This window comes from Apodemus sylvaticus, chromosome 17, assembly GCF_947179515.1.
Source record: "Apodemus sylvaticus chromosome 17, mApoSyl1.1, whole genome shotgun sequence".
NCBI classification, from domain to species: Eukaryota; Metazoa; Chordata; class Mammalia; order Rodentia; family Muridae; genus Apodemus; species Apodemus sylvaticus.
Genome location: NC_067488.1, coordinates 53,625,753 through 53,653,636, shown reverse-complemented (window position 1 = coordinate 53,653,636; position 27,884 = coordinate 53,625,753). Strand labels below are relative to the sequence as shown.

Sequence of the window (27,884 nt, the reverse complement as noted above, 5' to 3'; positions counted from 1 at the left end):
AAGAATGTTTAAGTGTTGTACCACTGAGTTCCTCCTAGCCTTAATACTATCGTTTCTAACAATGTCATAGTACAGTTAATAAATCGGTGCACCTGGCTTATATGAGAGATTATTTCAAAGGGAATATGTGTCAGTACTGAAAACATAAATAATCTCACAAGTTTTAAAAACAGAAACCTTGTGAGGGTAAAACTGAGTCATGTGCTTCAGTACAACTCTGTTTCTATGTCTAGTTTCTTATAAGGGTGCACTGAATTATAAATTTGCCAGGTAATATGGACTTCATGTCACTGTGAAAGCCAGAATGTAACAATTTTCAGCAGTGCTCATTCCCATTTCAAAGTGGAAAAGGAAGAGTCTGCAGGACTCCATTTAAGTCAAATCTGGTCCAAGTGCTGACCCAGGAACTGTCTTCTGAAACCTTTGGCTCACTTCTGAATAGCACTTGTTTCCTGTACACAGAACATGCTATATGCCTGCAAGATCTAGTTTCATTCCACATATGCATACAGACACACACACAAATAAAATATAGCAAGATACAGTTATAGAATGATACACCCCCCAAAATAACAAAGATATCTTTATATATACTAAGTGGCTAAGAAATATACAAATGCTACAATTAATAGTTTACCCTAAAAGGACCCCGATGTTAACTTACAGAAAATAGGTATGAATATGGCCATACAAAACTCATGGTACACATGGGAACTAGAGAGCCTCTGAGCCTTAGGGAACTGCAGAGTGAAGATTTCCAGGTATTCTCTCAGCTCCAAAGAATTGAGTGCAAACTGCAGCATTCACTTAGAACAAGGCTCAGCAGACTTCTGCAGATCAACAGTTACTATTTCTAGCTTTTGTGAAGCTGTAAGGTTCTCAGAAGAAGTACTTGAACAACTACTTAAAATGTGCCAACTCTCTGGCTCTGGGCAGTAACCACAAGAGGGCCAGACTTGCAAGCTAACTTCATGCTTCTCACTGATAAAGAGAAGCAAATACTCTGTATTGAGAATGTAATCTTGCTAAACAATATATTAAATCAACTTCAATATTTACCTATCTACCCCTAATAGCACTTGGTAGATTATTTCTTTGTTTGTTTTTTTAAAATGGCTCACTACTGAGTCTGTAATCACAATACTTAATGGGCTGAACAGGAGCATTGCTGTGAGTTGGAAGCCAGTCTGGCCTACAAGGTAAGACCCTATGGCAAAAAAATAAAAAATAAAAAAATCATCATCTTTCTGTTGGGGAGGGGTCTATACAGATGTTGAGTACAGGTGGCCACAGAAGAGGGCATTGTATTCTCTGGGTAGTTGTAAGCCACCTGATGTGAGTGCTGGAAACTGAACTGGGGTCTTCTACAAAAGTGGTATGTGCTTTTAACTACTAAGCTGTCTTGTCTCTCCAGCCCTTTTGAACAATTTTCAAAACTTTGGCTTTTTAAATTAAACACATTCAAAAGAAGTCATTTGCTTGATTTCATAGTTCAGTGGCAACTCAAGCTAAACATTCTCATTATATCTATACCACATCTTGTCATAATAGAAAAAGAACTGAGCACACAGGGTTGAGTTTAAAATTTTATTCATAACCAGTGACATAAAAGATTTATTTTCCAAACTTAGAAAGCACGGCGGTGGGGAGGTGTCTTTAGCCTATCTCTGGCTTCTCCCTTATTCCCTGTAGCAACCTGTTTCCTGTTCTTAATTGTCAACATCCCTTGGGAGCTACTGTGCTGTCCATGCAATGTCACAGGCAGAGCTTGGCATCATATCAAAGATGGGTGGCCTCAAATGAACCATGCAGGACCCTTTCTAAGAAGTGTTTCTTTCAGGACCATTGTACAGCAATGTGAGTCTTTGCCACGGCCACTATCAGAGGAGTTGTGCGAATATGCAGTACTCTGAGAATGTATTTCCCCAGAAGTTAACCTTGAATGTAGTTAAAATTTGGCAAGCCTTTTCAAAGTATTGCCTACCCCACTCCATGTAAATTTTAATATGAACCATGGGAAGAGAGGAGAACAGAAAGGATGGGCCTTATCCTAGAGAAATAAGACTTGGAATGCTTAGAACTTCTAAACGTTTAAAGCTTGGTCTTGTGCTTCACTTTCCCTTTCTAACCTGAAGTCACACAGTGGATCTAAAGAGCACTGAAGACTTTGAGAAAGGTCTGGACTTAACACTCACTAACAGTTTACCATTTCTTTGGGACAGAAATTACTGAAATGTCAAAATTCCAAAGAAACCAAATTGATCTAAAATCTAAAATTAAAAAACAATTTTCACTAGTGGGTTCAGCCCCTCTACTATTCACTTGTCCTTTACTATTTAACACTGTAACCAATAGAGCTTTAAAAAACTTTCTACAGCAAAAGATGTTTCCGCATATTTCCACATAAAGATATAAAATATAAATGTTTATGTCTTATTTTCTCTTTGGCAACTACTGTTGCTTGAATAGTCCCCATTCTCCTCCATGTATTAGGAAAAATAACACCCTGACATAAGAAACCATGTCAAATGGGAAAAGGGAACAACACCAGGTACATCCCACTCCCACCCTCAATTCGGTCCCTGAGGTAGCTGTCCATTAGTCCTTATGAGTATACCTGAAGTGTGTCCGTGTCACCTCCTGAGCAGCTAAACGCATAGTAGAGCTCTGTCATTCAACCACAAAGGCCACACACCCACACGGCTCTTTTGGGGGTGTGTGACAGTTCACTGTTGAGAGATCCATATGGAGTCCTCTGTGCATTCCTCATCGCTTGGGCATGGCACTGTGGTTGCTGAAGGCTGGTTTTCAAGTTTCAAGTTTTAAAAACTTCAAGACCCTCCAGCATCATCTGTTTAAGCAAAAGAAATACAAGTGTTTCAGTTCAGCTAAATATCAGCATTTCTGTTTCAGCAACTACTTCAATATGCTGAAAATTTTGAAAACCTTCCATTATGATAATAGTAGCCACTGTCTAGAAATGGCATTGCAGAACTATAAATACTACCAAGGACCAAGTACAATGTAGGTTGTAAAAATAAGAAATGAATAAGAAATGAAGGCTCAGGGTCTGGAGAGATGGCTCAGTGGTTAAGAGCACTGACTGCTCTTCCAGAGGTCCTGAGTTCAATTCCCAGCAACCACATGGAGATCTGACACCCTAGTGCACCTAGTACAGCCACACATGTAGAAATACCAAAACTAACAAAACTTTAAGGAATAAAATATAATTTTGAAAAATTAATGTGTTTTAAAGAAGATTACAAATGAAAATTAAGCACTAAAGAAGCCAGGCCACTGATGGCACATTCATTTAATCCCAGCACTTGAGAGGCAGAGGCAGGTAGAGCTCTGTGAGTTCAGGACCAGCCTGGTCCACATAGCTAGCTCTAAGACAGCCAGGGATACACAAAAAAACTGTCTTAAAAAACAAAGAAGCACTAAAACAAACAAATGATTGATAGTAGAACTAATCCAAGAGGCTCCAACTAGCATGGCTCCCAACATGAGAAGACAGATGTAAGGAAGAAATCAGAACTGGAAGAAAAATGGAGTGTTTGTTGATTAAACAAACATTTAACTGATATTGAGCACACATCTCACAACTAAGACGCCCCAGCCTTGGCCCACTAGCACTGTCTCCAAGCCGAAAGGAAAAAATACAGATGCCTTTAATAAAGTAAATGCTTTTATTTTCTGCCTTTTAGAGTAGAGGCCTTACTTCCTTTTTATCCTGTACCTATGTGCTTGACATTGGGAATGTTAAAAGCTCGTGCTGGAGGAATGGGATGGAGAAAGGAAAAAGGGAGAAGCCCCTTCAGAGCCCAATCAACAGATTCAAATCCTACTTCCTAGTACTAAGTAACTAGAAATGCGTCCTACCACACCAGAGGGGGGAGGGAAAAGAGGGAGGAGGAGGGACACAAGTAGTTATCCAGATCACCTCTCCTAGTTTCAATGGGAAGAGTCTACTGAAATGAGCAGTTGGAAATTTACAAGGAAGTGTATATATATCCAAGGAGGAGAGAGAACAAAAAGCAACAATCTTAAGTTAGTAATGTGGGCCCTCTGATTGGTGGGGGGGATACTCCCAAAATGTTTTGTTTGCTTGCTTGGTATGATCAAATAGGTGTCTTCCTCATGAAAACTCACTGAACTGATGCCACATCACTTGTTTGTTTTCTTTCGATTACATTTTAAGAGAAATTTTGGAAAAAATAACAGCACCTCTGATTAACAGTGTGAAGGGTCAGGTTCCACTGAAAAGGTTTGTGTGATTCCATGATGTACATACTGATCCTTCCCATAGGCCAGGGGTTAAAGCAAAGCACTGAGTGCAGAACCTACAGACTGCAGAGTTCCCATGAAGACAAACAATACCTACCAGTATCTGACTGTCTGACTTTTTTTGTAACTTCAATTCCATTCTCTTCCAACTTCCTCTTTGCACAGTCCTGACATGCATTACCTTAAAGAAAAAAAAATATTAAAAAATTAAGGAATTTGTAAAAATAAACTTTAAAGACCTTACATTAAAATAGCCCAGGAGAAAAAAGGCATAAATGAGGGGAACAGCTGGGATGTTCTCGAAATTCATTTGCTCTCCATGTGTATCCTTCAAACTGTCCACTATAAGTGAAGATACTGCTTGCCTACTTTGTATGGTATAAATACACAGTATCCCTCAAAACCTTAGGAGTTAAAGGCTTGATCCCTAGTACAGAACCCAAAGCTAGGCTGTTGGGGGTAGTGATTTGATCTCCAGGGTTCTCACCTAATCAAAGTTATTGCTAGAAGGTGAAGCCTGGTTGGAAGGAGCTGGTGATGACTCAGTGCCCTTGAATAGACCTTCCTTTTGCACCGACTCTCCTCCTCTTCCTATCTAGCTATGCTGATGTGAGAAGCACATCTCTGTCTTGTCACAGGTTCAGAAACAATGGAGCCAAGTGACCATGGACTCAAGCCTCAGAGCCAAATATCTATTTTAAGTTGCTTTTTCTCCAGTAATTTGTCACAGAAAGGCCAGTAGAGAACTGGTGCCAACAAATGACTCTGTAAGCATGTGCTCCAAAAGCAGAACTAGTGTGCAGGAGTGATTTACAACAGTTTAGAGAAACTGTGTTAGGACAAGCTTAAAAATGCTGAGCCATTAGAAGCCAGGATGCTGATGAGAAGGCAAAGAATAGGACTGCTCACAAGATCACGTGAAATTGAAGGCTCCAGGGTCAGAGGCCATTCATTTTGAATTCTAGAATAATTAATTAATTAGAAGCCTACATTTGGTCTATGTCCTGAGACATTTTAATGTTTTTTTTTTTATGTGCATTGGTAGTTTGCCTACGTATTTGTCTGGATAAGGGTGTCAGATCTTGGAGTTACAGACAGTTGTGAGCTGCTATGTGGGTGCTGAGAATTGAACCTGGGTCCTCTAGAAGACCATTCAGTGCCGTTAACCACTGAGCCATCTCTCCAGCCCCACCCTGAGACTTATAGGAGGCTAAATTTTAAAATGACAGACTAGTCTGGTGGAGAACTGCAAAGCTGCATCTAATCAGGCTGAGGCATGGGTGTTATTACTAGCTGCTTTTAGCCAGCTTCACAGAGACAGTTAAAGCAAAAAGCAGAAAAGAGCTGGAAAACCTTGCAGTTTGGCCAGAAAAGTAGGACACTTGAGGTTAGGATTAAGGAAGGTGTGGCTGCCAATTAGGATTAGCACCATGAAAAGCAAGCCCTATATTATTTTGTACCATGACAACAGGAAAGATGCCTTTCAGACCTCAGAAATTAGCCAGGGCCACAGGCCTGCGGGTAAAGTAATGACATGAGCTTTGCTCCATAAGCTCTGGGCTTCTCTCTCAGGCATGGCCAGGTAAGCTTCATCCACCCACGTGGGCAGAGGAGCCGCGGGCCAGCTGGACCCATGTGGAGTCCTGGTAGCTTCTACTACCCATATCTCATATGGAAGCCAGAGGGGCCAAACAATATGGAAGGGTCAGGGTCCCTTAGCATTGACGGAGCAGGAGCATGAAGTAAGCAAAGGCAGAGTGGGGACGCAGCCCCAACCGGCAAGAATATGGAGTATGTAGGAAGGCAGCTGGCAACAAGCAGAGCTAGCGCAGGAGAGGCCGCATGAACTGTAGCTAGCAAGGCTCAGTTCTCTAGCTATTGAGACATCAATTTTAAATTCAGCAAGTGCATTCACACTTCAAAGAAGTATTACAAGAAAAAACTATATGAAAGTTCACACACCACTAAGAGACAGGTTACCCTAGATTACTGATCCTTCTCTGATGACATAATACAAGAGCATTTCTCTTATTTCCTATGACTCTTGGTTCTAGGACAGAATTTATTCTCTGCTGTCAGCAGACAGTCCATGACTAAGCTGTGCTTCCCAGTGGAGGGGATGGACTTTGGTGCTTTTACCATGGTGGGGACCATCTGAAGGTAGAGGTATCTATCCTTTCTGTCCTATTTAATAAGGCAAATTTTTGAATGTAAGGAACATTTTCATGGTGATGAATAGAACATGCAAGCAAAAATCAGGTGAGAAAAATCAGGATCTGCTTTACCCAGTAAGGTGGTGCTGTCCACTCGCTCAGCATCTGGGAAGAAAGGAGGAAACAGTCAGCAGAGCCGGAGTTTGAAGTATTCTTCCTGCCCCAGCCTGGAATGAAGGTAAAGGCAAGCCATCCACTGACGGGGCAGGCTTCTGTGCCATTTGCACTGTGGGTCAGCCGTGGATCCCTGCCTGTCTCTCCTCTTCCCCCGCCCCCACCTCCCCATCCCCATGGAGGTGGAGGCCGGAGCTCACTGCATGACAATGGGAACTGCTGGGCCACAGACACAGCAAGGCACACATCACAACTGATGTCACTTTCAGTCAGCAGGCATCCTTGCTCTCTATTGTTGTATTCTCAAGAGAGAAAACAAACTCAGACATCCTTCAGGACAGGCACAGATGAAGGCTTCAGCAAAGGCTAGAGAGATGGCTCAGCGGTTAAGAGCACTGACTGCTCTTCAGAAGGTCCTGAGTTCAAATCCCAGCAACCACATGGTGGCTCACATTATTCCATAATGAAATCTGACACACTCTTCTGGTGTGTCTGGAGACAGCTACAATATACTTACATATGATAAGTAAATAAATATTTTGCTGGGCGTGGTGGCACACGCCATTAATCCCAGCACTTGGGAGGCAGAAGCAGGTGGATTTCTGAGTTCGAGGCCAGCCTGGTCTACAGAGTGAGTTCCAGGACAGCCAGGGCTACACAGAGAAACCCTGTCTCAAAAAAAACAAGCAAACAAACAAAAAAGTCTGAAATTTTTAAAAAGAAAAAAAGGAAGAAAGCCTCAGCGACCTTTTACTGCTCTAGCAGCTGAATGAGTCCACTCGGCTGCCAGGTCTCGGGAAGGAGCAGCAGTGGGCATGGGAGGCGTTCAGCTGCTTACTCTAGGTACCCATACTAATGGCTGGGTGCCGGCCTTCCAGGGAGTCATGACTGTGGACAAGAGAGAGCTGGGTAGGACGATCCCTGCCCACAACCGGTGCCAAGACATCTTTGTCGTTAGTCCAGGATCAAATTCTAGCTTCAAAGTTCGGGCACACACTGGACAAACATTCATCCCTCTGCTGATAGCTCTAAAATCATCTAAGCAACAACAAGCACCGAATTAAAAACTAAGGGCAGTGGGGCCTGGTATACAGGCCTCTAATCCCAGCACATGGGAGGCAGAGGCAGGTGGGTCTCTGAGTTCCAGGCCAGCCTGGTCTCACAGTCAGTTCTAGGACAGCCAGGGCTACATAGTGAGACCCCTATCTCAAAGAAACAAAATAATAATAATAATTATTATTATTATTATTATTATTAGTGAAAATATAGAATTTGTTGTATGACATGAGCTCTCTGTTCCCACTCTCAGTAAGAAACTAACTAGTATCCTATGATACAGCTATTCATAATTTAAATCAGCCAACTCCACTAATTATTAGCAGCTGAAGTAAGCATTAGAAACTCCCAAGTCTGTGTCTCACTGGTCTCTGCTAACCTCATTCCACATGGTGAGCTTCCGGGTTTCCTGTTCCCATGAAAGGTCAGTCAATACAGAACTTTCCACGCTTGCTATCATCCATGTTTTATGACACTGAATTCAAAGCCCTTGTGTAAAAGTGATTCGTGGTCTTTCCTTCCCCGCCCCGCCCCTCCAGAAAGGCCAAAGAGCAGAAATTCGATGCTTCACACTTCAGAGAGATATGCAGTGAGGGGGGAAAATGTAAGCCACATAAGCTTTCCAAGGTTTAACTATCACAGCTAACAAAGCTGACCTGATGGCTTTTCTTGGCTACAGTAACCTGTAATGCAGATCAATGTGTCCCACATTTGGAGCAGAAGTCTCAAGTTCTACTTACAGATTGTTACCTATCCCAATCACTTGTTTTTACTTTTAGACTCACAGGCATTAAGGAATAACTAGACTGGTAATCTTACGAATGCAAGGAGGACAGCAGAGGGAAGAACCCGGGAATTCTGCCTGGAAAGGAAAGTCAGAGTTCCGCACCTGGACTTCGCTGTTTGCAGATCTGAGTAGCAAGGTCTTGCACATATCCTGGGAAAAGGTCAAAACAGTCCCCATAGGACACCACTTTAATCCCATGCAAAAGCATATCTGCCTGGTGCTTAAAGAAATGATCTTCGTTTTCCTTGAGCACTACCATGTAGTGCTCCAAGTCCACCTTATTTGGCACAGAGTACAAGAAGAGCGCTTGGAATATCTGGTCACGCAGCGTTTCTCCACAGCCCACGAACAGGAATGACTTGGTGCGGTAGAGATTTTGTAGGACTTCCTGGGGAAAACCAATAAACAGAAGACACCTCAGTAAAAACCAGCAGGAGCTCACAATTAACATAGAGGCCCCAGTGTTCATTTACATCCTCTTGTACCCAGCAGGTTTCCCCAGAGCCATCCTGAGGAGCACTAGGGAGACTAGGAGCCCTGACATACTCAGTTCAACCCCATGTGGTTATCTGTATGCAAGCCACGGTGAAGCTAAACTGAGATCCACCTTGACACTAGGACGAGAAGGAGAACCAGCATAGGCAGGGTACTGGCCAACCTGGGCAGCATGAATGCATGCACCTCACAGTGAAGTCAGCTTATGGTAGACCTATGGCTCACCAGTTCAACAACCTAGATTTATATACAATCTTAAATTAAGACATAAAAGAAGGGGCTATCTTGGCAGTGGTGGTGCACGCCTTTAATCGCAGCACTTAGGAGTCAGAGGCAGGTGGATTTCTGAGTTCAAGGCCAGCCTGGTCTACAGAGTGAGTTCTGGGACAGCCAGGGCTACACAGAGAAACCCTGTCTCAAAAAGCCAAATAAGAAGAAGAAGGGGCTGAAGAGATGGCTCTGTGGTTAAGAGCACTGACTGTTCTTCCAGAGGTCCTGAGTTCAATGGCTGGGCATGGTGGCACATCTTTGGTCCTGACACTAAGCGGGGCAGAGGCAGGTGGATCTCTGTGTTGAGTTCCAGACCAGACCAGTCTACACAGCAATTACCAGGCCAGCTGGGACTACATAGTGAGACCTTGTCTCAAAAAAATTTTTCTCTTGGTTCAAAACTGTATACAAACAAAACCCTGAAACTAATGAGTGGACAGATCGTGCAGAAAGATGGGTTAGATAGATTCTGGGGACTGAAGGAAGGCAAGAGAGCTGCGACGGGGCGCAGAGGCAGTAACCCCAGAGCAGCCTGTGAGGGTCAATCAGAGGAGCAGCAGTGACTCAGACACGAAGGCCCCACCCCAGCAGCGCTCTCTCAAGAGAAGGGTCTCAGCAGTGAGGAGTCCTAACTGCCCAGCATTCTGCTGATGCCATCCCCGCTGACAGAGGCCAGGAAGAGGTCGGGGAACACGCGCCCGATACTGAGAGGCCAACAGCAAGAACACACACACTCACTTCAGAGTTCTAGATAGCCTCGTATGGTGGCGCAAGCCTGTAATCCCAGCACTTGGGAGGTGGAGGCAGGAAGACCAAGAGTTCAGAGATACTCAGCAAGTCTGAAGGCAACGTGAGAGCTGACCCAGAAACGGCGGGAGTATGTGCAGGGCTTCTCCACACACGTGGACATCCGCTGAGGCGTCAGGAAAGGCTCCGCAGGCCTGGGAAGATGCTCGGGGGTTAAGAAAACACAAGCTCTTCTTCCCGAGGACCTGTTCAATTCCAGCACTCATGGCGGGTACTCAACCCATGACTCCAGCTCCAAGGGTCCCAACACCTCTGGTCTCTGCAGGCAACTGACACACTCCCACACATCTTTTGTTTGTTTGTTTTTGTTTTTTTTAATTTATTTTATTTATATAAGTACACTGTCACTCTCTTCAGACACAACAGATATAGGCATCGGATCCCATTATCGATGGTATGAGCCACCATATGGTTGCTGGGATTTGAACTCAGGTCCTCTGGAAGAGCAGTCAGTGCTCTTAACTGCTGAGCCATCTCTTCAGCACTCTTTTTGGTTTTTTGAGACAGGGTTTCTCTGTGTAGCCCTGGCTGTCCTGGAACTCCTCTATAAACCAGGCTGGCCTTGAACTCACACATGTGACACAAGTGCCCAGCCACAAATCTCTCATTATTAAAGAATGAAAGTGGCCTGGTGTGGTGACAAATACCTTTAATCTCAGCACTCAGGAGGCAGAGGTAGGCAGATCTCTGTAAGTTCAAGGCCAGCCTGGCCTACATAGCAAATCCCAGAAAAGGCAGGGTTCTTTAGAGAGACTTTATCACCAAAAAAAAAAAAAACAAAAAACTAAAGAGTGAAGAAAGGCTTCTATGATATGAAGTGCTAACTGCTTGCCTGCTGTGCTGGCATGGAGCTAGGGACATGCACACCCTCCGCGAGAGCTCAGCCAGAGCTCCAGCCTTAGCCCTAGTTTTAAAACTAGGTTTGGAAAGCTGAAGAGACTGCTATGTCATGAAGGTGAGAACTACAGACAGAAGACCCCTGGGTAAGCATGGAGATCTAACAAATGGGACAGAGAAGCAGACCGTGGACTACAGAACAGCATCAGGCAAGTCTCTCCTCCAAGTCCCTGGCCAGGAAACCACAGTGTGCTAGTGCTGGCACCAGGAGAGAAGTTTGTCCTCTCTAAGGAAGCACACATGTCCTCCTCCAGCAGGTGTGCACTGAGCATCTATTCAAAATGCAGCACCATACCAGGGCCTAGAGGCGTGGCTATGAACAGGAAAATATAGCCCTGTCCTCAGTAGCCATGTGAAAGGGGGGCTAACCACAGGACCAGAATGCCTGGGAAACAGAGCCAGATGGCTCTGCCATCAATTCCTCAGAAGAGGCACCCAAGCCTAGTGAAGACAGGCTTACCATTACTTCTGGATCTTGAGTGACATCTTTATAGCCCGACGGATCCAGCACCATCCCACAGGGGTCTGTGTACAAGCCGTGGATATGAAGGACTCCGTACTTGATGTGGCCTCTTGCCCACTGAAGGACCTATCAAAACCAAACCAAGACAAATAAACAGCCTGCTGTTGTTTCAAACAAGATAGAAGAACAAAATTATCGGAAAAAGTAAATGTTTCCACTCATAATTATATCTTTAAAACAGAAAACAAGTTATCCTGCCCAGAATCTCAGTGAGGGCTTTATTAAAGACAGTGTGTGGAAGTAACCCTGCTGTCACAGCATCTGGTGGTGACTGCACAGGGGAAGGACCTTCTTAGTTATATGTGGTTAATTCTATGGTGTTGTGGGGTTGAAGCTGGTTCTGTTTCCATTTTTATGTTTTGTGGGTCTGAAGGCAAAACCCATGTTATCCTTCACACATACTAGATGAGTGTTCTACCCTGAGCTACAGTTATTTTTATATCATCAATGCTATATATCAAATAGCCCCCTGAATTCATCTCAGTTCAAATTCCAGAGCCGAGCAGGTCACAGGCTGTACTTCATGTCTCTCAGTGTGGGGCGTCTGCATCTGCAGGCTCTACAGAGACAGGCTCACTAGAGCCAGCAGACAAGTCTTTTACCCACACTTGACTAGTCATTTTCAAAGGTGCTGCCATGCTGAGTCACAGCCTGTGCCGCACCCCATCATCGGGCAATGTCACCGTGCAGGACACTAAAGCTGCCAGCCAGGCTAGCACAGAGAGCATGCAGCACAACTCAGTGGGCAGCAGCACAGGCAGCACACACAATACACGCATATGGCAAAGAGCAAGCATGCCAAAACTGAAAGTGGTACATATGGCCAAACCGTTCCACCTCAGCACAAGGGAGGAAAAACAGGACTTCGCCTCGCAGATAGAAAAACACTTGGCTGCTTTATTTTGTTTTGGAGACAGGTGCTGAGACTTGTCTTAAAATCACTATGTAACCCAGGATAGACTCAAAATTTACAGTGATCCTCCTGCCTCAGCCTCCAATGTGCTAAGATCCCGGTGTGCACTGCCATGACTGCTTGCTTTGTTTTTAATAACTCGGCTGCAGGCAGGGGACAGACCACAGTGCTCCCATACAGAGCTGGGATTCACCTGTCTTCTAGCTCAAGCTTACAGGGGTCACCACACCAGGACAAAACACTGTAAACCATTTCCTGGGGCACTCTTCCCTCAGAACCCACTCTCAGAAGTTCTTTCTCACTTTTCCTTAATAAATCTACACATGTTCTCTTAAAATTTAATAAAATTGAATTAGAATGGCCTTCCTAGGCTCACACAGCCAGTAGAACTGTTTGGGAAGGATTAGGAGGTGTGGCCTTGTTGAAGGAGGTGAGTCATTGGAGATCAGTTTGAGGTTTCAAAATCAGTCAGATTTCAGGCGCAGTCTCTCTCTGCCTCCAATATGTGGGTGAGACGTAAACTCTCAGCTGCTGCTCCAGTGCCATACCCTCCTGCCCGCTGCTGTGCCCGCCTACCTGCTGCCAGGCTCCCTATCATAATGGTCAGAGACTCACCCTCTGAAAATATAAAGCAAGCACTCAGAGAAACACTTTCTTCTACAAGGTGCCTTATCATGGCGCCTCATCACAGCAACAGAAATAACTGAGGCAAACAGCTGAGTGAAGCCAGCCATCGTGGTATGTGGCTGCAGTGCCAGCACTTGGAAGGCAAAGGCAGGAAGACCGCTCTGAATCCAAAGCCAGCATGGTCTATACAGTGAGCCTGGAACCCCAGGACTTGAAAGCAGAGGCAGGTGGAGCAGAAGGATAAAATCTGCCTGGGCTTCTCAGCAAGTCCCTGTCTCCAAAAGGGGTAAAAAAATTAAAAACAGGTTTGAAATGTTTGCATCCATTAAATCCCAATTGTATAAGAACAAAATTCACACTACAAGGATGGTGGGTGTTTTTTCCTGCACTTGCTCTATTGCCCACATTCCATGGTGGTCACTAATTAGTCAGTGCAGACGAGAACCGCTCCTAGGAGCAGGACAGACATGAAAAGAGTGGACAGCAGGAAGCCTTGCAAGGGGGTGGGGAGGGCATGGCTCCAGGTGGCCCCTGGGCTGCCTGAGGGAATGGTTGCGTGCCAGGCATCCAGGAGTAACCCAGAGCAGTGTGCCCATAGCAGTGACCTCCCCAAGCTTCCTGCCCACTCAGCTCGGACCTTCGTCTTGTCCTTCAAGTCGAGGGACTCCATGGGCTTGCTCTGCTGCTGCCCGAAGATCTCCAGCAGGTTGTCATAGTTGGTGGTCAGCACCATGGTGCCTCTGTCCATCAAGCTGAGGATGGACTGCAGCACCACAGGGTTCTGGATGTGCTGCTCCAAGCTGTCAAACACCTCCATCAGGCAGTCCTGGAAGAAGTTGGGCTTGGTGTCACCTGTGCGCTGTGGAGAGGCAGATCAAGGGTTATTTTCATGTGCTGCCTGTGATGGGAACACAGGAAGAAGTAGAAGTAGGCGTATCTCTGTGAGTTCAAGGCCAGCCTAGTCTACCTAGTGAACTATAGGCCAGCCAGGTCTATGTACAGTAGCCCTGTCTCAAAATGACAACAAAGAGAATGGCAGAGACTGGACTTGGCTGGGGCCAAGCAGAGGGCACATGTCTAAGGAGGCACATTCTTACAGAAGAAAGAATGAGGTCAGCCTCGGGGGAGGACAGGCCAAGTACAAGGACATAATACTGCAGGATAAAGACTTGGGGAAAAGCAAGACAAAGGAGTGGGTGCAAGTGGGCAGGAAAGGCCCGTGGAGGCCTCTCTGAGACCTGAGGAGAGGGGAGCTCTCCAGACTGCTGTAAGCAGGGCAAGAACAAAGGCCCTGCAGTGCTCGTGGGAATGGGTGCTGTGTGTGGCTAGGACAGGAGCGGGAAGATTAGCAGGGGAGGTCAGGACCAGGTCCTACGGAGGTGCTATGGAAAGTCACTATTTTCCCCATGTGGGACAGGGAAGGTGGGGAAAGGGCGGGGAGAAATGACAACAGCAGATAGCCTTGCTGAAGGGAACCAAGATGGGGTTGAGCTGGACATGATGGGGGTCAAGAGGTCACATGTTCCCCAAGAAGAGCCCTAACCTAGGCTTCCTACAGCAGTCTCCAAGCCAGAACCACCTCAAGGGCCCACAGGTCAAGACAGCCACCAGACGAGCTACCGTAGGCCATCCTTCTCCTGGGAGGCGATGGGGATATCATCCTGAGGCTACACCCTTGGTGCCTGCCAGTCTGCATCTTTATCCATGGGACCAACTTGGTGTCCTCTAGGATGGCTCATAACCATGGCAGCATGGCAGGGAGGCCTGCTGCCCCCTCACCTGCTTCTCCTTAGGACACTTGGGAGAGTGCACTAGGATAAGCAGCATCAGACTGAGCTTCAGACATAGCTCCTGACCATCAGTAGCACCATGATGGCCTCTCCCTGAGTGAGCCACATCCCCTGGGTGCTGTGCAGCCATCCCACAGGTTCTCCTGGCCCAAGGGCCAGCCCTCGGCTTCCTGTACAGGGGATCAGCACACTGTATCAGTGCCAGAGAGTAAATCTGTTAGCCTGTGGCCACAGTTCCTACTGTAACAACTCAAGCTGGCCTCTGGGCATGAAAGCAGCCACAGACTATACACCAGCAAGAGGGTATGGCCACACACCGACACGACCATAAAAATGGCTAGCAGGTCAGGCTTAGCCCAGTCCCTGCCTATGATGTCAGCTGCCCCTGATTAACAGCACACCCACATTTGGCACAGCTACCTAACTGAAAATATGCCCATCCTGGAAAGGTGAAGTGCCGCACCGGGTGAAACCAGTGATCTACAACTCCACTCCATGCAAAGCCACTGGAGGGAAGGGTTGGCAGCCCTGTCTGCTCACTAGAAGCGCACATGAGGGTGGGGCAGGGGAGGGTTCGGGGGAAGTCAGGCAGCTATACAAAGACAGGGAACTTCATACTCAGATGGCAAAGCCTGGTTCCCAGTACCCTGAGCTCCTGTATGCTCCTGGGCTGTTCCCAGGTTTCAGTGTAGGGATCAGAATTACTATCCCGATAAAACCACAGCATTTGGGGTCTCTGGTCTTTTGGAGACCCCCACGCCCTTCCTGATGACCATTCCACGGCCCTATCCTCCCTCAGGCTCCCATCTCAAGTCTCCCCCGCCTCCTCTATATGCCGACAGCACAGCTCCATGCGCAGAGCCGTGAGAAACAGCCTGCTCCAGCTTCTCCCGCTGCTGCTCAGCCTGTACCAGACCCCACAGCCACCCTCATCTGCCTGTGGCCTCTCAGTGACTGTCCCCTGCACCCCCAACTATGCTGCCTTCTCACTGGCAGACACTGACCTCACTTCTCCTGGCAGACACTGACCTCCCGCCTTAAATGTCTTCTGAGGACCAGCTGTTCCCTGCAGAGATGTGAGTAGCTTCTTCAACCAAAACATATTCACTGTGTCTCACAAGCCTCACACTACAAATGGCAGCGAAACAACTTCCAGAGCCAGCCGGCCTACAGGGGCCATTACTATAAACTAATCCAGTACCTGCAAGCAGCCCAATATTGAGGTTTACAAGGGTAGGATCTGCTGGGCATGGTGGCACACACCTTTAATCCCAGCGTTCAAGAGGCAAAAGCAGGTGGATCTCTGAATTTGAGAAGTGCCTGGTCTACACAGTGAGTTCCAAGGCTACACAGAGAACCCATCTTGAAAATCAAACCAAATCACAATAGGCCACGGACTACAGTACCTCTGCTCATAGAGGCCTAATGTCCAATTTATACACTCCCTCAACTTGGACTGGACTAAAGCCAGTGCTGTGAAACGTGATTCATCTGAGACTCACAGGTGACATCTTCCGGATCAGATCATGGGCCACAACCAGCAGGTCCCGGTCCTTTGTCACCTTCCTCCGGAACTCGGCAACGTCCCCTGGGTGCAGAACCTCCAGCTGCTCCGCAGCCTCAATGACTGCCTCGATGCAGCTTCTCCAAGAGCAGAGCGCCCGGATACCCGGGGCCACGGCTGCGCTCACACCGGTCCCAATGACCAGGAGCAGGTCCTGGGGCTGCTTCCTAATGAGGCTCTTTAAAAACTTCCTATTGAAGAACAAGGGAGGAGGAAGCCAACGGTCAGCTGGGAAGTACTGCAAGCTTCCAGTCTGGAAACATCTAGAACATTCAGGTCACAAATGTGCCCTTCTGGTCACTACCTGAAAACAAAGTCCCTGTGGCCTACAGTGATAAATAATTTACAGGTAACTATGGACAAAAGGTTCAGCTCTTCTCCCCCTCTGAAGATGCAAATAGCTGGTAAATCTGCACTGTAAGGGACAGAGTGATCTTGCTGTGGTGACTTCTGACTGTACAGGTTTTCTGCTTCCTAAAGCCCACTGCGTGTTCCCGGGCTAGCACTTCACTTTGCATTACTTTTCAGTGAGTGGGACCCGCCGGCCACGCAGTCCCACCGCCCTGCCCGCCCACCACATCCATGCTGCTTGCTCTGGAGATGGGGCTCTGGTCGCTTCTCTGAGCAGAAAGCCACTTTCTGGAATGCTTCTTGTGCTGGAGCTAACCATGGTGAGCTGCCGTGGGTCCCCTCCAGCTCCCCCACTTCCAGGGACAGTGCTACGTGTCCCTGATGACAGATGTGATGCGAAGGCAGGAACCCCCTATGAGTAAGTGACTACTTACCTGCATTTCTGTTCACTTCTGTTCGTTGTCTTTTCCACTGACTCCATCTGTGAATCCTAAAGAGAAGAAGGATGTTTGACGACTGCTCAGAAGACTGTAGAGAATGAGGCTGTCTCAAAGGTCCTGACTCCCCTCTAATTAGAACACCCAGAAAGTGCTATCTATGGTAAGACCTGCACAAGCAGATGTTCTGCGGCCATTACCCTTGCCGCCCCCCCCCCCTCCCCAGACCCTTGGGTGTCCACACAGCAGCCAGACAGAGCAGCTCTGGTGAGCTGGCCCTAGGCTGTGTGCTTTTACCCTGGAGATGTCTCTTTAAGACAAAAGCATCTACAAGTCTCCCTAGAGTCTAGAGCTAGTGTTCACTGTAAACAAGGAAACAGGCTGAGAACCTGGTGTGGAGGCTACAGCTACTCACTGAGAACTATGGGGCCATTTCCCCCTTTCCACCAAGCTTTTTAAGGATCTTTTTCATGTCATTTGAGAACCAAGTACATGTCCAAGCTTTAGTCCATTTATGTTGTTAGAAACTGCTAAAAATTAAAAGTAAGCCTCACATGTGGGACTACAACCTCCAGATTGACTGCCACTTCCACCACTCACCCTTCATGAGCACAAGATGCTAGGAGCATGTGAGCAGCTTGTGTGACACCTTGAAGCACCCGGCAGGCTGTCTATGGAGGGCAGCGCTCTGAGCAGCACAACTACGGACTTAAAGTAGGAGCAGAGCACCTGTAATCCCATCAGTTAGAAGGGCAGAAGGACCCCAGGTAAAGGGCTAGCCTGGGCTACATAGAGTGACTTCATGTCAAAACAAATGAAGAGGAGAGTCCTGAGCCTCCCCTCCCCACAGCCAGCAGCGGCACTCCCTGGGGTCAACAGTAGTAGGAAAGAGGGGAACACCGCCCCCTACCCAATCCTCACACAGAACTGAAAACCTGTGTCTACACTTGAATCTTTACTCCTCTTGAATTATAATTAGGTCACCAAAAATAACTCTAGGAGAGACCACACAGCTCAACGGGTCTCTTAAGTTGCACCTTCAGGCTAGAGACAATGGGATCCTGAAGTCATCCGTGAAAATGTTTGCACACACCCACCCTCCCACCTCGGAGGGTACACTCAGAACTTCCATCAAAATCCCCAAGGCCCATGGCCTATCCTCAGTGCTAAGAAACCAGTTCATGGGCCAAACCCTGAAGCTGGCAAGGATGCCTGCCGCCTGTCCAAGGGATAGCAGGCAGGGGAGTGTGGCCGCCTACTCACTGCAGCCACCATGTAAGGTCAAGCCTCTTCCAGTTTGGTAATCTTATTAGAATATAACTATTCTGTTTCATATAACCCTTCACTGCAGACAGAAGCCCATGGACCCACCCCCCACCCCAAGGGTCCCAGGAGCCTATTGATTCCTCCATTCTGTCAGCAGCTAGAAAGCTTCCAAGCTCAGTCCTCTTGGGAGGGAAAGTGCTCTGCAAACCAGACTGCTGGGCCAGGCAGTTGGGCAGTGTCCCACAGCCGAGACCAAGGGTCAGGGTCCTGCAAGTCAGAAGAACTCTGAGCTAGCCTGCTGCACTTCCTGTTTGAAGCTAACACAAGCACACTCGTGTCTCCGGAGTGGTTATGCCTTTCTGCCTGGGGAAAGCCTGCCATTGTGGCCTGTTCTAGCCACTTTGGAGCCCACTTCAGCCACTGGCAGCCTGTGTGCTTTAGAAACAACACAGCCTCAATCTTTACCACAAAGAATCTAAACATTTTCTAATTCCTTCCTCCTGTTCAACTGCTTTCCACTTGACATTCACCTCTAGGTATCACAGTTAAAATCCAAAACGCGCAATTCAACCTCTGCAATGTAACATAGCAAACAAGTGATTTCAGTTCCCCAAGAGAACAAGAGACACTCACAGAACAGGAGGGCGCTATGGCTGCCTTGCTCCTCTCTGCCTCCACCTGAGTTGGGGGATCTGGAGAAGTCTCTGCAACCAGCACCCGCACCAGCCAACACTCAGAGGCTCCCCACCTCAACTGGGAGAGAGGCCTCTGTTTGGGTTTTTAGGCAGCTGAGGACCTCTAGAGATCAAAGCAACCAGCAGGGGACGCACAAGACTCTTACTCTCAGGACCCCTGTGGGGATGAACTGAAGAGCTGCCCATATTTAGCCATTTACAGTTCTTTATAAACACTGCAAGCTTAAAGGCATTACCTCATTTCCTGTTTTTTCAGCAGCCAAAAGATCAGAGCCAAACCTCATATAATTATCCAGAGATTGCCCAAAATCTCCCCTTTGTTTTTAAACCAAGGCCCAAGTGGGAGACTTGCCAAGGCTGACCTCTGCTGACAAGTTTCTGGAGGCCAGTCAGTCTCTGATGTACTGGCCCTTCTCAACCGCTACTCTTTTAAGCCAATCAGATTCCAGACAACAGCAACAAAACCCTTCAGAGGCCTCTCAGATGCTGCAGCTTTCTGTTTCCTAGGTGACCATGTCGTCACCAGTTTGCAGACTCAAACCCAAGTCATCATAGCAACACATTTTTTTATAAAAACCTACCAGTATTTTCTAAATGTAAATTCAAGCCAAAAGCAAATCCCAAAGCAGTTACTGTCCTTTTTATCTAAAACCTTCAACGGAGTCTTAGCAGAGTGTTTCATGCCTAGAATAAGAAATCCTAACTGTATTATGAATGAGCTCTGCTGTAACTAGACTGCCTTGATTTTTTTTCTTAATCCCTTGACATCCAATGCTAAGCGCCTGTTCATCAGAAGGCTGGAGATCTGGCTCAGTGGTTAAGAGCATGCACTGCTCTTACAAGGGTCCTGACTTTGTTCCCCGCACCCACACCAGCTGGCTCACAACCACCTCCAGCTCTAGGGGGTCGAATGCCTCTGGCCTCCACAGGCACCTGCACGTGCATGCTACACTCCCATGATGGCATACACATACATTAAAAACATTTCATGTTCACCAGAGTCTAAAAGGTGACAGAGCACGGAAGAGGAACTAGTCGTCTTCACAAAGCTGTGAAGTGGAACCCTCACTTTCAAGTCAACACAGTAGGTCACAGACAATTCCATCAAACCCCAAGCCACGATACCCTGCACACCTCCTCCAGTCTTAGCCCTGTGACTTCTTTGGTCACTGGCACACCAACAAATGGGTTACAAGTCAAAGTTTGACAAGTACCAGACAGCACAGCCCCCTGGGAGAATGTCACCTACCTAAGGAACAAGGTTGCTTGAGCCACGCAGGTCCAAGAATACTTGTATGTGCCACCAAGTATGGCTGGAGGAGCTTTGCTGAGCCAGGCCCTGCCCAAGCTATGCAAGCAGGCCTTATCTGAATGAAAGGCTGGCTACCACCAAGGTTCCTCAGTGCCACAAAGATCAGAAGAGTAAGAACAAGTCAGCGGCCATGAAAGCAGCCATGAAGCTGGGCGAGGGGCTGGTTTTTAAAGTGAGCGAGCAGAGTGGATCAGGATCCAGTTCTGTGGAGATTATGCTTTTAAAAACTCCACTTCTGCCAGGCGCGAGGCACACGCCTTTAATCCCAGCACTCAGACGAAGATGGATCTCTGGGAGTTCAAGGCGAGCTAGCGCTACACCAAGATACAGGCTTTGAACACCGAGAAGGAGGAGAGGTGAAGATACAGCTCTGTGGCCCAAGGCTCCCGCAGCAGGCTCAAAGCCCTTGCTCCCAACACCTCACACACAAAAATCCGGTAAGAAGGTGTACAGTCATGGGCTGCAGCTCAATAAACTAAAGGAAAAGTGAGCAGATACTCAAAACCCACACCCTTCTCCCAGCAGGAAGGGCAGGCATCACTCTTCCGTAGCAAGTGGGCAGCAGTACCCTAAGCGCAGACCTTCAGGTGGCAAGGGCTGAAGGTCAGTAGTAGTTAGCCTAGCATACATAATGCCCGGTGTTCAATCCCCAGCACCACAATAACCAAACGCAGACCTTTAACTCACCCGCAGTCAGTCAAAACATGACTCAAGAAAAGGACCCCTTGAAATCAAACAGGATCAGTGTAGCCAGCAATGAGCTACCTTCTGAAGACTCCAAGAACAGGGACCATGGCAGATAATGACACCATGACCACAGGTGGCACTATGGTCATTATAAAAGGTGCCACAGTCATTCACAGGGTGTATAAGTACCCTGCTGGGAGAAACAGGACTGTCTGTCTAGAAATACTGACTGGATATAATCTATACAATTAAAATGGACCCTGTCTTAGTCATTGCTTTTTGCTGTAAAGACACCATGACCAAGGCAATTGTTATAAAAGAAAACATGTTGGGAGAAAGCATGTGTTCGATTTCAGAAATACAGTCTATTGTCATTGTGGCGGGGAGCATGGCCGCACCATGGCTCTGGAGCAAGGCTGAGTTACATCCTCATCCACAAGCAGTGTGTGTGTGTGTGAGAGAGAGAGAGAGAGAGAGAAAGAGAGAGAGAGAGAGAGAGAGACAGAGAGACAGAGAGACAGAGACAGAGAGAAAGACAAAGACAAAGACAGGGCCTTGCATGGGCTTTTGAAACCTCAAAGCCCACCCCCAGTGACATACTTCCTTCAACAAGATTACATACCCTTTTTTTAAAAACAGCACTACTCCCTGGCATCTAACATTTCAAATATCTGAGCGTGTAGGGGCTGTTCTTATGCAGACCACCACAGACTCAAAGGCCAACATGGATTGCGGTGGCCATTCCCTAAATCCTAGCTCTGGGAAGGCAGATGCAGATCACTTCAACTTTAGAGCTAGCCTAATCTACATAGTGAGTGCAGGGCAGCCTGGGCAATAGCAAGACCTTAACTCAAAAAAGCAAAAAAAGTGTAAAGTAGATTCTGCTAGTCATACTCCCACTAACTAAGACACGAGCATCTACACCACAGGCCCTCGCAGCCATTTGCCAGAGACCTCATCGGCAGCTGATATGCCTGTGACCCTCACCCAATTTCTACTCCCTGACTCCCATAGTCTTCTCTCTCATAGCCACGTGGTTCCAATGTTGACCTTAACGACACCATGACAAAAATCGCTGGCAATAATATGAGGATGTAACTCTGAGCACTGCTCCAGAGCCATGGTGTGGCCATGCTCTCCGCCACAATGACAATAGACTATATCTCTGAAATCGAACACATGCTCCCAACATGTTTTCTTTTATAACAATTGCCTTGGCCATGGTGTCTTTACAGCAAAAAGCAATGACTAAGACAGGGTCCATTTTAATTGTATAGATTATATCCAGTCAGTATTTCTAGACAGACAAATGAATCAGTTGCAGGCTGGGTGACAGATCTCAGGTGATATAAATCAGCAGGACTTCATCTACCTAACCTGGCAACAGAGAAGAATGAAACTTTAAAAATGTCAAGTGTGAAGAACCTCAAGGAAGAGACTCAACAGTCAGAACTGCAGCCACCCAGAACAGTGCTGAGATTGGGCAGAAAAACACGAAGCTCAGTGCCTGTCTATCTATGGGCTTCCACCAGCCATGTCACTGGCTAGACCGTTGCAAAGGCTTCCAGTGAGCACAGATCTGAAAGGCATTCCTCAGGATGGCAACAGGCTACAGGCACACTGCAAGCTTCCAACGGCACAGCTCTGCCTCAAGGCCTCCCCACAACTGTCACAACAGAACCACTGCTGTAATCAGGGACTCTGAGGATGAACTGTGTTCTCCAACTTAGAGAACAAAGCTAGGCATGGTGACTCACACGGTGATCAGAGCATGCAGGAGACTGAGGCAGGTGACCACTAGGAGTTCAAGGCCAGCCTGATGGTCTACATAGAGTTCCAAGACAGCCAGGGCTATACAGAAACACCAAATCCAAAAACCAAAAAAACCAAAAAAAAACAAAGAAAGAAAGAAAGAAAGAAAGAAAGAAAGAAAGAAAGAAAGAAAGAAAGAAAGAAAGAAAGAAAGAAAGAAAGAAAGAAAGAAAGAAAGAAAGAAAGAAAGAGCTATATAGCTGGGCAGTGGTGGCACACGCCTTTAATCCCAGCACTTGGGAGGCAGAGGCAGGTGGATTTCTGAGTTCAAGGTCAGCCTGGTCTACAGAGTGAGTTCCAGGACAGCCAGGACTACAGAGAAACTGTCTCGAAAAAAACAAATCCAAAAACAAAAAAAAACAAACAAACAAAAAAACTGTCTTAATCCCCTCCAAAAGGAAATGAGACAACAATTGCACAAAGTTGTCCACTGACCTCCGTCATACTGTGCTACATGTATTCACACAGATCATACACACGATGGTGTGTATTAACACACATACACACGATGGTGTGTATTCACACAGAACATATACACAATGGTGTGTATTCACACAGAACATATACACAATGGTGTGTATTCACACATATACACACGATGGTGTGATGATGATAATACACTTTCTAAAAAAGAAAAAGTAAATCCCACCAGCACCACAACTGAAACGGATAAGACCATAGTTCCTTCAAACAGCACTGTCCAGACATGACAGCACACATCTGCAATCCCAGAGTTTTTTGTTTTGTTTTGTTTTGTTTGGGATTTTCAAGATAGGGTTTCTCTGTGTAGCCCTGGCTGTCCCGGAACTCACTCTGTAGACCAGGCTGGCCTTGAACTCCGATATCACCTGCCTCTGCCTCCCAAGTGCTGGGATTAAAGGCGTGCACCACCACTACCCAGCAGCTATATAAAAAATGTAAGACCAACCTGGGTGTATGAGATTCTGTCCAAAAAATAAAAACAAACATTAAAAATTGCTGCTTTTAGCTGGGCAGTGGTGGCTCATGCCTGTAATCCCAGCACTTGGGAGGCAGAGGCAGGCGATATCTGAGTTCAAGGCCAGTGTGAGTTCCAGGACAGGAAAGGCTACACAGAGAAACCCTGTCTCAAAAAAACAAAAAAAGAAAAAAAGAAAAGAAAAAATTGCTGCTTTGAGGGAAAAACCCAAAGCACTGCCCGCACGCTCGGTGCCGCCAGCTCTCAGTGCTCCACTCAGTCCGCTCTAGAGGCAGCCACCACGCTGCAGTCCTGTCCCCGTTCCACCAGTGTGCTGCGAGGCCAAGGGACACATAGGATGCTTTTCCAGAGACCTGACCCCCACGGCACAGTTTCAGTCTGCCCACTAGGTCAGCATCTCTCCGGGCACCAGCTCTCACTCCCTTCTGGTTTGCACCCCGATCTCCTCACTCTCACCTCAGGCCTACCTAGCCCCGCAGCCCCAAGTCTTCCTGACAGGCTCATTTTCACCCTGGTTGGCTGCTGTTTTGCCTTTTGGCCTTCTGCCATTCTCCAGAAACTCACCATCAGAAAGCCCAGAACTTGGACAGACATACAGACATGGACACGGACACACACACACACACACACACACAACAGCTGCCTGCAGAACACAGTAACTTTAGCAGAATTGATAAGGACAGCTAAAGAAGAGGTGTGGCCATGTCTCCAGGCAGAAGGCTCCATCCAGGCTCCAGGCTGTGGAGGAGAAAGGGACACAACCCGGAAGGGCTCTGCCAACAGCAGGTGTGCTGTGCTGCTGCAACCTCGTGGCTCACACAGTCTGCTCCCTGACACGTGCACCTCCCAGGTAGCCAGAGCATTCCAAGGGAAACCATGAGAGCAGCCTACATGCTTCCCCCCACCCCCAGATTTAACCCATTAAGTCCCAGCCCTGCCACTGTCGTATATTCTAAGTGCCTATCAGTCATGTGTGGCTGTGGTAGCCACAGAAAGTCCTCCTGCACTAGACTATCTCCATTTCCCTCTCCCTCTCCCAAATCCAGGCTTCATCCTTTATTCTTCATAATCCTAATCGACTGCCTACAGTAGTTCGTGTCACACCTTCAAGTGCTCACCTGTCTGGACACTGACACCCCCTGCTTGCAGCTTCAATCCCTCCAGTGTCGTGGACAGGGCTGACACATCCGAGAATGTGTCTCCTTCAGTACCTTTCCATTTCCTCAGGACTCCCTGGCTGACTTCAGTCCCTCTTCCCCCTACCGGAAGCACTGTGTCTTATATTTGGATAGCAGACACTAAGGTGGGCACCACCTACGAACAAACAGATAACAATCTCACCTATAAAAGTTCCCATGTCAGCTTAGGTAAGCCCTCAAGGGCTACTGAATCACATGGCCTGCATCCAAGTCACTCCTATCTTTTGTGATCTTGCAGCCTACAAAAGTCTCCACCACAGCTAAAGTGACCACTGGAAAAATATGTAAGCCAGGACTAGAGACAGGGCTCAGTCACCAGTCAGTCTGATCTGTAAACAGAAGGCCTGGGTTTGATCCTCAGAACTAACAAAAAAAACAAAACAAAACAAAAAAACAAGTCGTAAGTGTTGGTATACACGGCTGGGATGATGAGCATAGGCCCTGAAGCTCCTTGGCAGGCACCCTAGCCTAACTGATAAGCTCTAGGCCAGGGAGAAACCAGTAAGTCAAAAAACTTAGTGGCTAACACCTGAGGAATGACAACCAAGATTGTCCTTTGGCCTCCGCGAGCACACAGATATAGATGCCATCCCCTACCCCTGTGGTGTGAGTATGTACAAACACACACACACACACACACACAATCAACAAAAATACAAGCTACTTTATTCTTCTATAAGCCCTTCCGTGGCCTCCTGTTTCCCTAAATCACCCAGGCCTCTGCTCATCTGCTCAGCATAGGAAGTTCAGTGCCAGGCTCCGCCTCAGGCCTTGCTATCTCTCCCATCATGATCTCAACCGGGAACACTACCTCAGGGCACTTCATCCTACCTTCTTTCCTACCTCTGTGGCCGGATCCCTGTCTACGTAATGGCAGAAGCAGTCACTGAAGAAGGCCCGAGGAAACAAGGGCTGTAGCATCTTACTTTATCATCAGCACGACGATACCCACCCAGGACGGAGCTCTGCCCCCCACTCGGCAGAGCCTTCAGGAGCTGGTGTGCTGACCTGACCCTGACTTTTCGTTCCCTGATCCTAAACAACTTCTCAACCTTTAAGACTCTGCTTCCCTGTTACCCCTTACTTGCTCTCCCCCTGCCCCCCCCCCCTGCTGCCTGTAAGGCCATGTACTCTAAGAACCACCAACTTGGCTAATCATCCCCACCTCCCAACCCTTACCAACTGGAGCTGTGCCATCTGCCTCCAGCACCAAACACTGGACCACAGAGAGCACCCACTCCCTCTTTAAAACATGTCTTTCACAATCATCAAGCCAAGTATGTTCATTCTTGTCTGCACTTCTGGGTACCAAACAGGACTGTTTATCAATGACAATAGCATGAGGAAATGATAATCCTTGTTCAAGAGAATTCCAGGACTGAAAAAGATAAGATGTGTGTATCATTTGGCCCCAAATCTCCACCTCAGAGAGGCCAGCCACCCTTAAATCAGGATCCCAGAAAGATGGACCTTTAGGTTGCCATCTTCCCATCAATTAGGCCACTGTAATCAAGCCTTGCTTTCCTGGACTGGTTTTGACCGGCTGTGTGTGATAGCAGAAACTAACACCCATTGAGGACACAATCTAAAAGAGTGTTCGCCTGCCCAACTCCCTTACTCCCAGCGATGCTATTCTCTACCGTGAGTCGGTCCCACACCAGCCTCCACTGCACGCACATGCAAAGCCCCCCACGTCCCACCTCACCTCCCTTTTGGTTATACGTGGTCCTCTGCTGACCCTTCAGATGGTGCTACTTTTATTCCTATTAACAATTCACAAACCTCAAGAACACTCTAGTAGAAGCTGAAAGGTTCTGTGGACCTCAAGTTAGAGAACAGGGGGCAGGAGGAAGAAAGGACTCTAGAGATAGGTGGGTCTGAAGGCCTCCACCCAAGAAATGATGGGAGTCCACGGGCCTAGAGACCCGAGGAGGTTTTGGAGTGGGACCAGAGGGGATCTGTTGGGCTTCTGGAGCAGAAGATGTAACGGTCTCAGGCCTTGAAGCCGCTGGGGTCCCCTGTGTGCTGAGTGGGAGGGAAATCTGGAGGATTTGGGATTTCCTGGATCTGGAAGGTGATCAAGTCCACAGGTGGCCGCGGACCCAGGGGATGTCGGAGGCAGGGGTCCCCAGGGCATCAGAAGGCACTAGGGACCCGGGCACCAAGGGCGGGTCCTGAGGGCTGGGGAGACGCGGGGCGCTGGCACCTAGCCCCGACCCGCCGCCTCACCTGCCGCGCCACGGAGACGCCAGTGTCGCTCGCGCTCTCGCCGCCTCCCACCCGGGCCGCGCCCCTCGGGCTGGGTGGAGCCGCCGGGCGGTGCGCCGGATGGCGCTGCGCGCGCACCACGCGGAGCCTGCCGAGCCGACTCCGCAGCGCTCCTTCAATGCCTTCCCCCCCGCGCGCGCGCTTTCCGAGCGAACGTTCCGCCCTGAAATCAACGGCCCCGCGGCAACGGGAAGCCCCACCCGGAGGGGGCGGGGTTACGGCGCGCCCCGCCCCCAGAGGAGCTACGTGTCCAAGAGGAGCCTAGTCTTAAGGACAAGCTCGCGGCCAGGCTTCCCTACGCTGCTATATGTCCTCAGTTTCCCCATATGCACGCCTGGAGAGTCCTGCAAAAATGCAGAGGGTGTCGAGCTCGGTCGGAACCACCTTTGGGCAACCGCTTTCCAGCCCACTCGGGCCCACCCCATCTACCTCAACCACAGGCTGGGCTGCCTGTGCCCTTACCCAGCCTAGATTGCCTCAAATCCTTCCCGCAGTGACCGTCTCCCTCACTGTAAGTCAGAGCAGGCGTCTGGCCCTCCCGATGTGTCTCCGGATC

The 27,884-nt window shown here is 47.9% G+C and overlaps 1 protein-coding gene across 4 annotated transcripts; it reads right to left on the bottom strand.

Moving 5' to 3' along the window:
- Positions 1-1,573: 1,573 nt before the first annotated feature.
- Positions 1,574-27,434, bottom strand: Fam118a (family with sequence similarity 118 member A). 4 transcript variants are annotated; one of them, XM_052161289.1, is made up of 8 exons: positions 17,129-17,184; positions 16,282-16,534; positions 13,627-13,848; positions 11,387-11,515; positions 8,560-8,845; positions 6,573-6,605; positions 4,385-4,468; positions 1,574-2,851 (listed from the first exon to the last, which is right to left on the bottom strand). In XM_052161289.1, exons 1-8 carry the CDS (start codon positions 17,173-17,175, stop codon positions 2,832-2,834), a joined length of 1,074 nt encoding a protein of 357 aa, XP_052017249.1. In that variant the 5' UTR covers positions 17,176-17,184; the 3' UTR covers positions 1,574-2,831. The 4 variants fall into 4 exon arrangements, with proteins under 4 accessions (XP_052017249.1, XP_052017253.1, XP_052017250.1 ...); XM_052161293.1 differs by lacking the exon at positions 1,574-2,851 and adding an exon at positions 27,290-27,434 and having other exon boundaries at positions 4,329-4,468; XM_052161290.1 differs by lacking the exon at positions 1,574-2,851 and adding an exon at positions 24,980-25,141 and having other exon boundaries at positions 4,329-4,468.
- Positions 27,435-27,884: the final 450 nt, after the last annotated feature.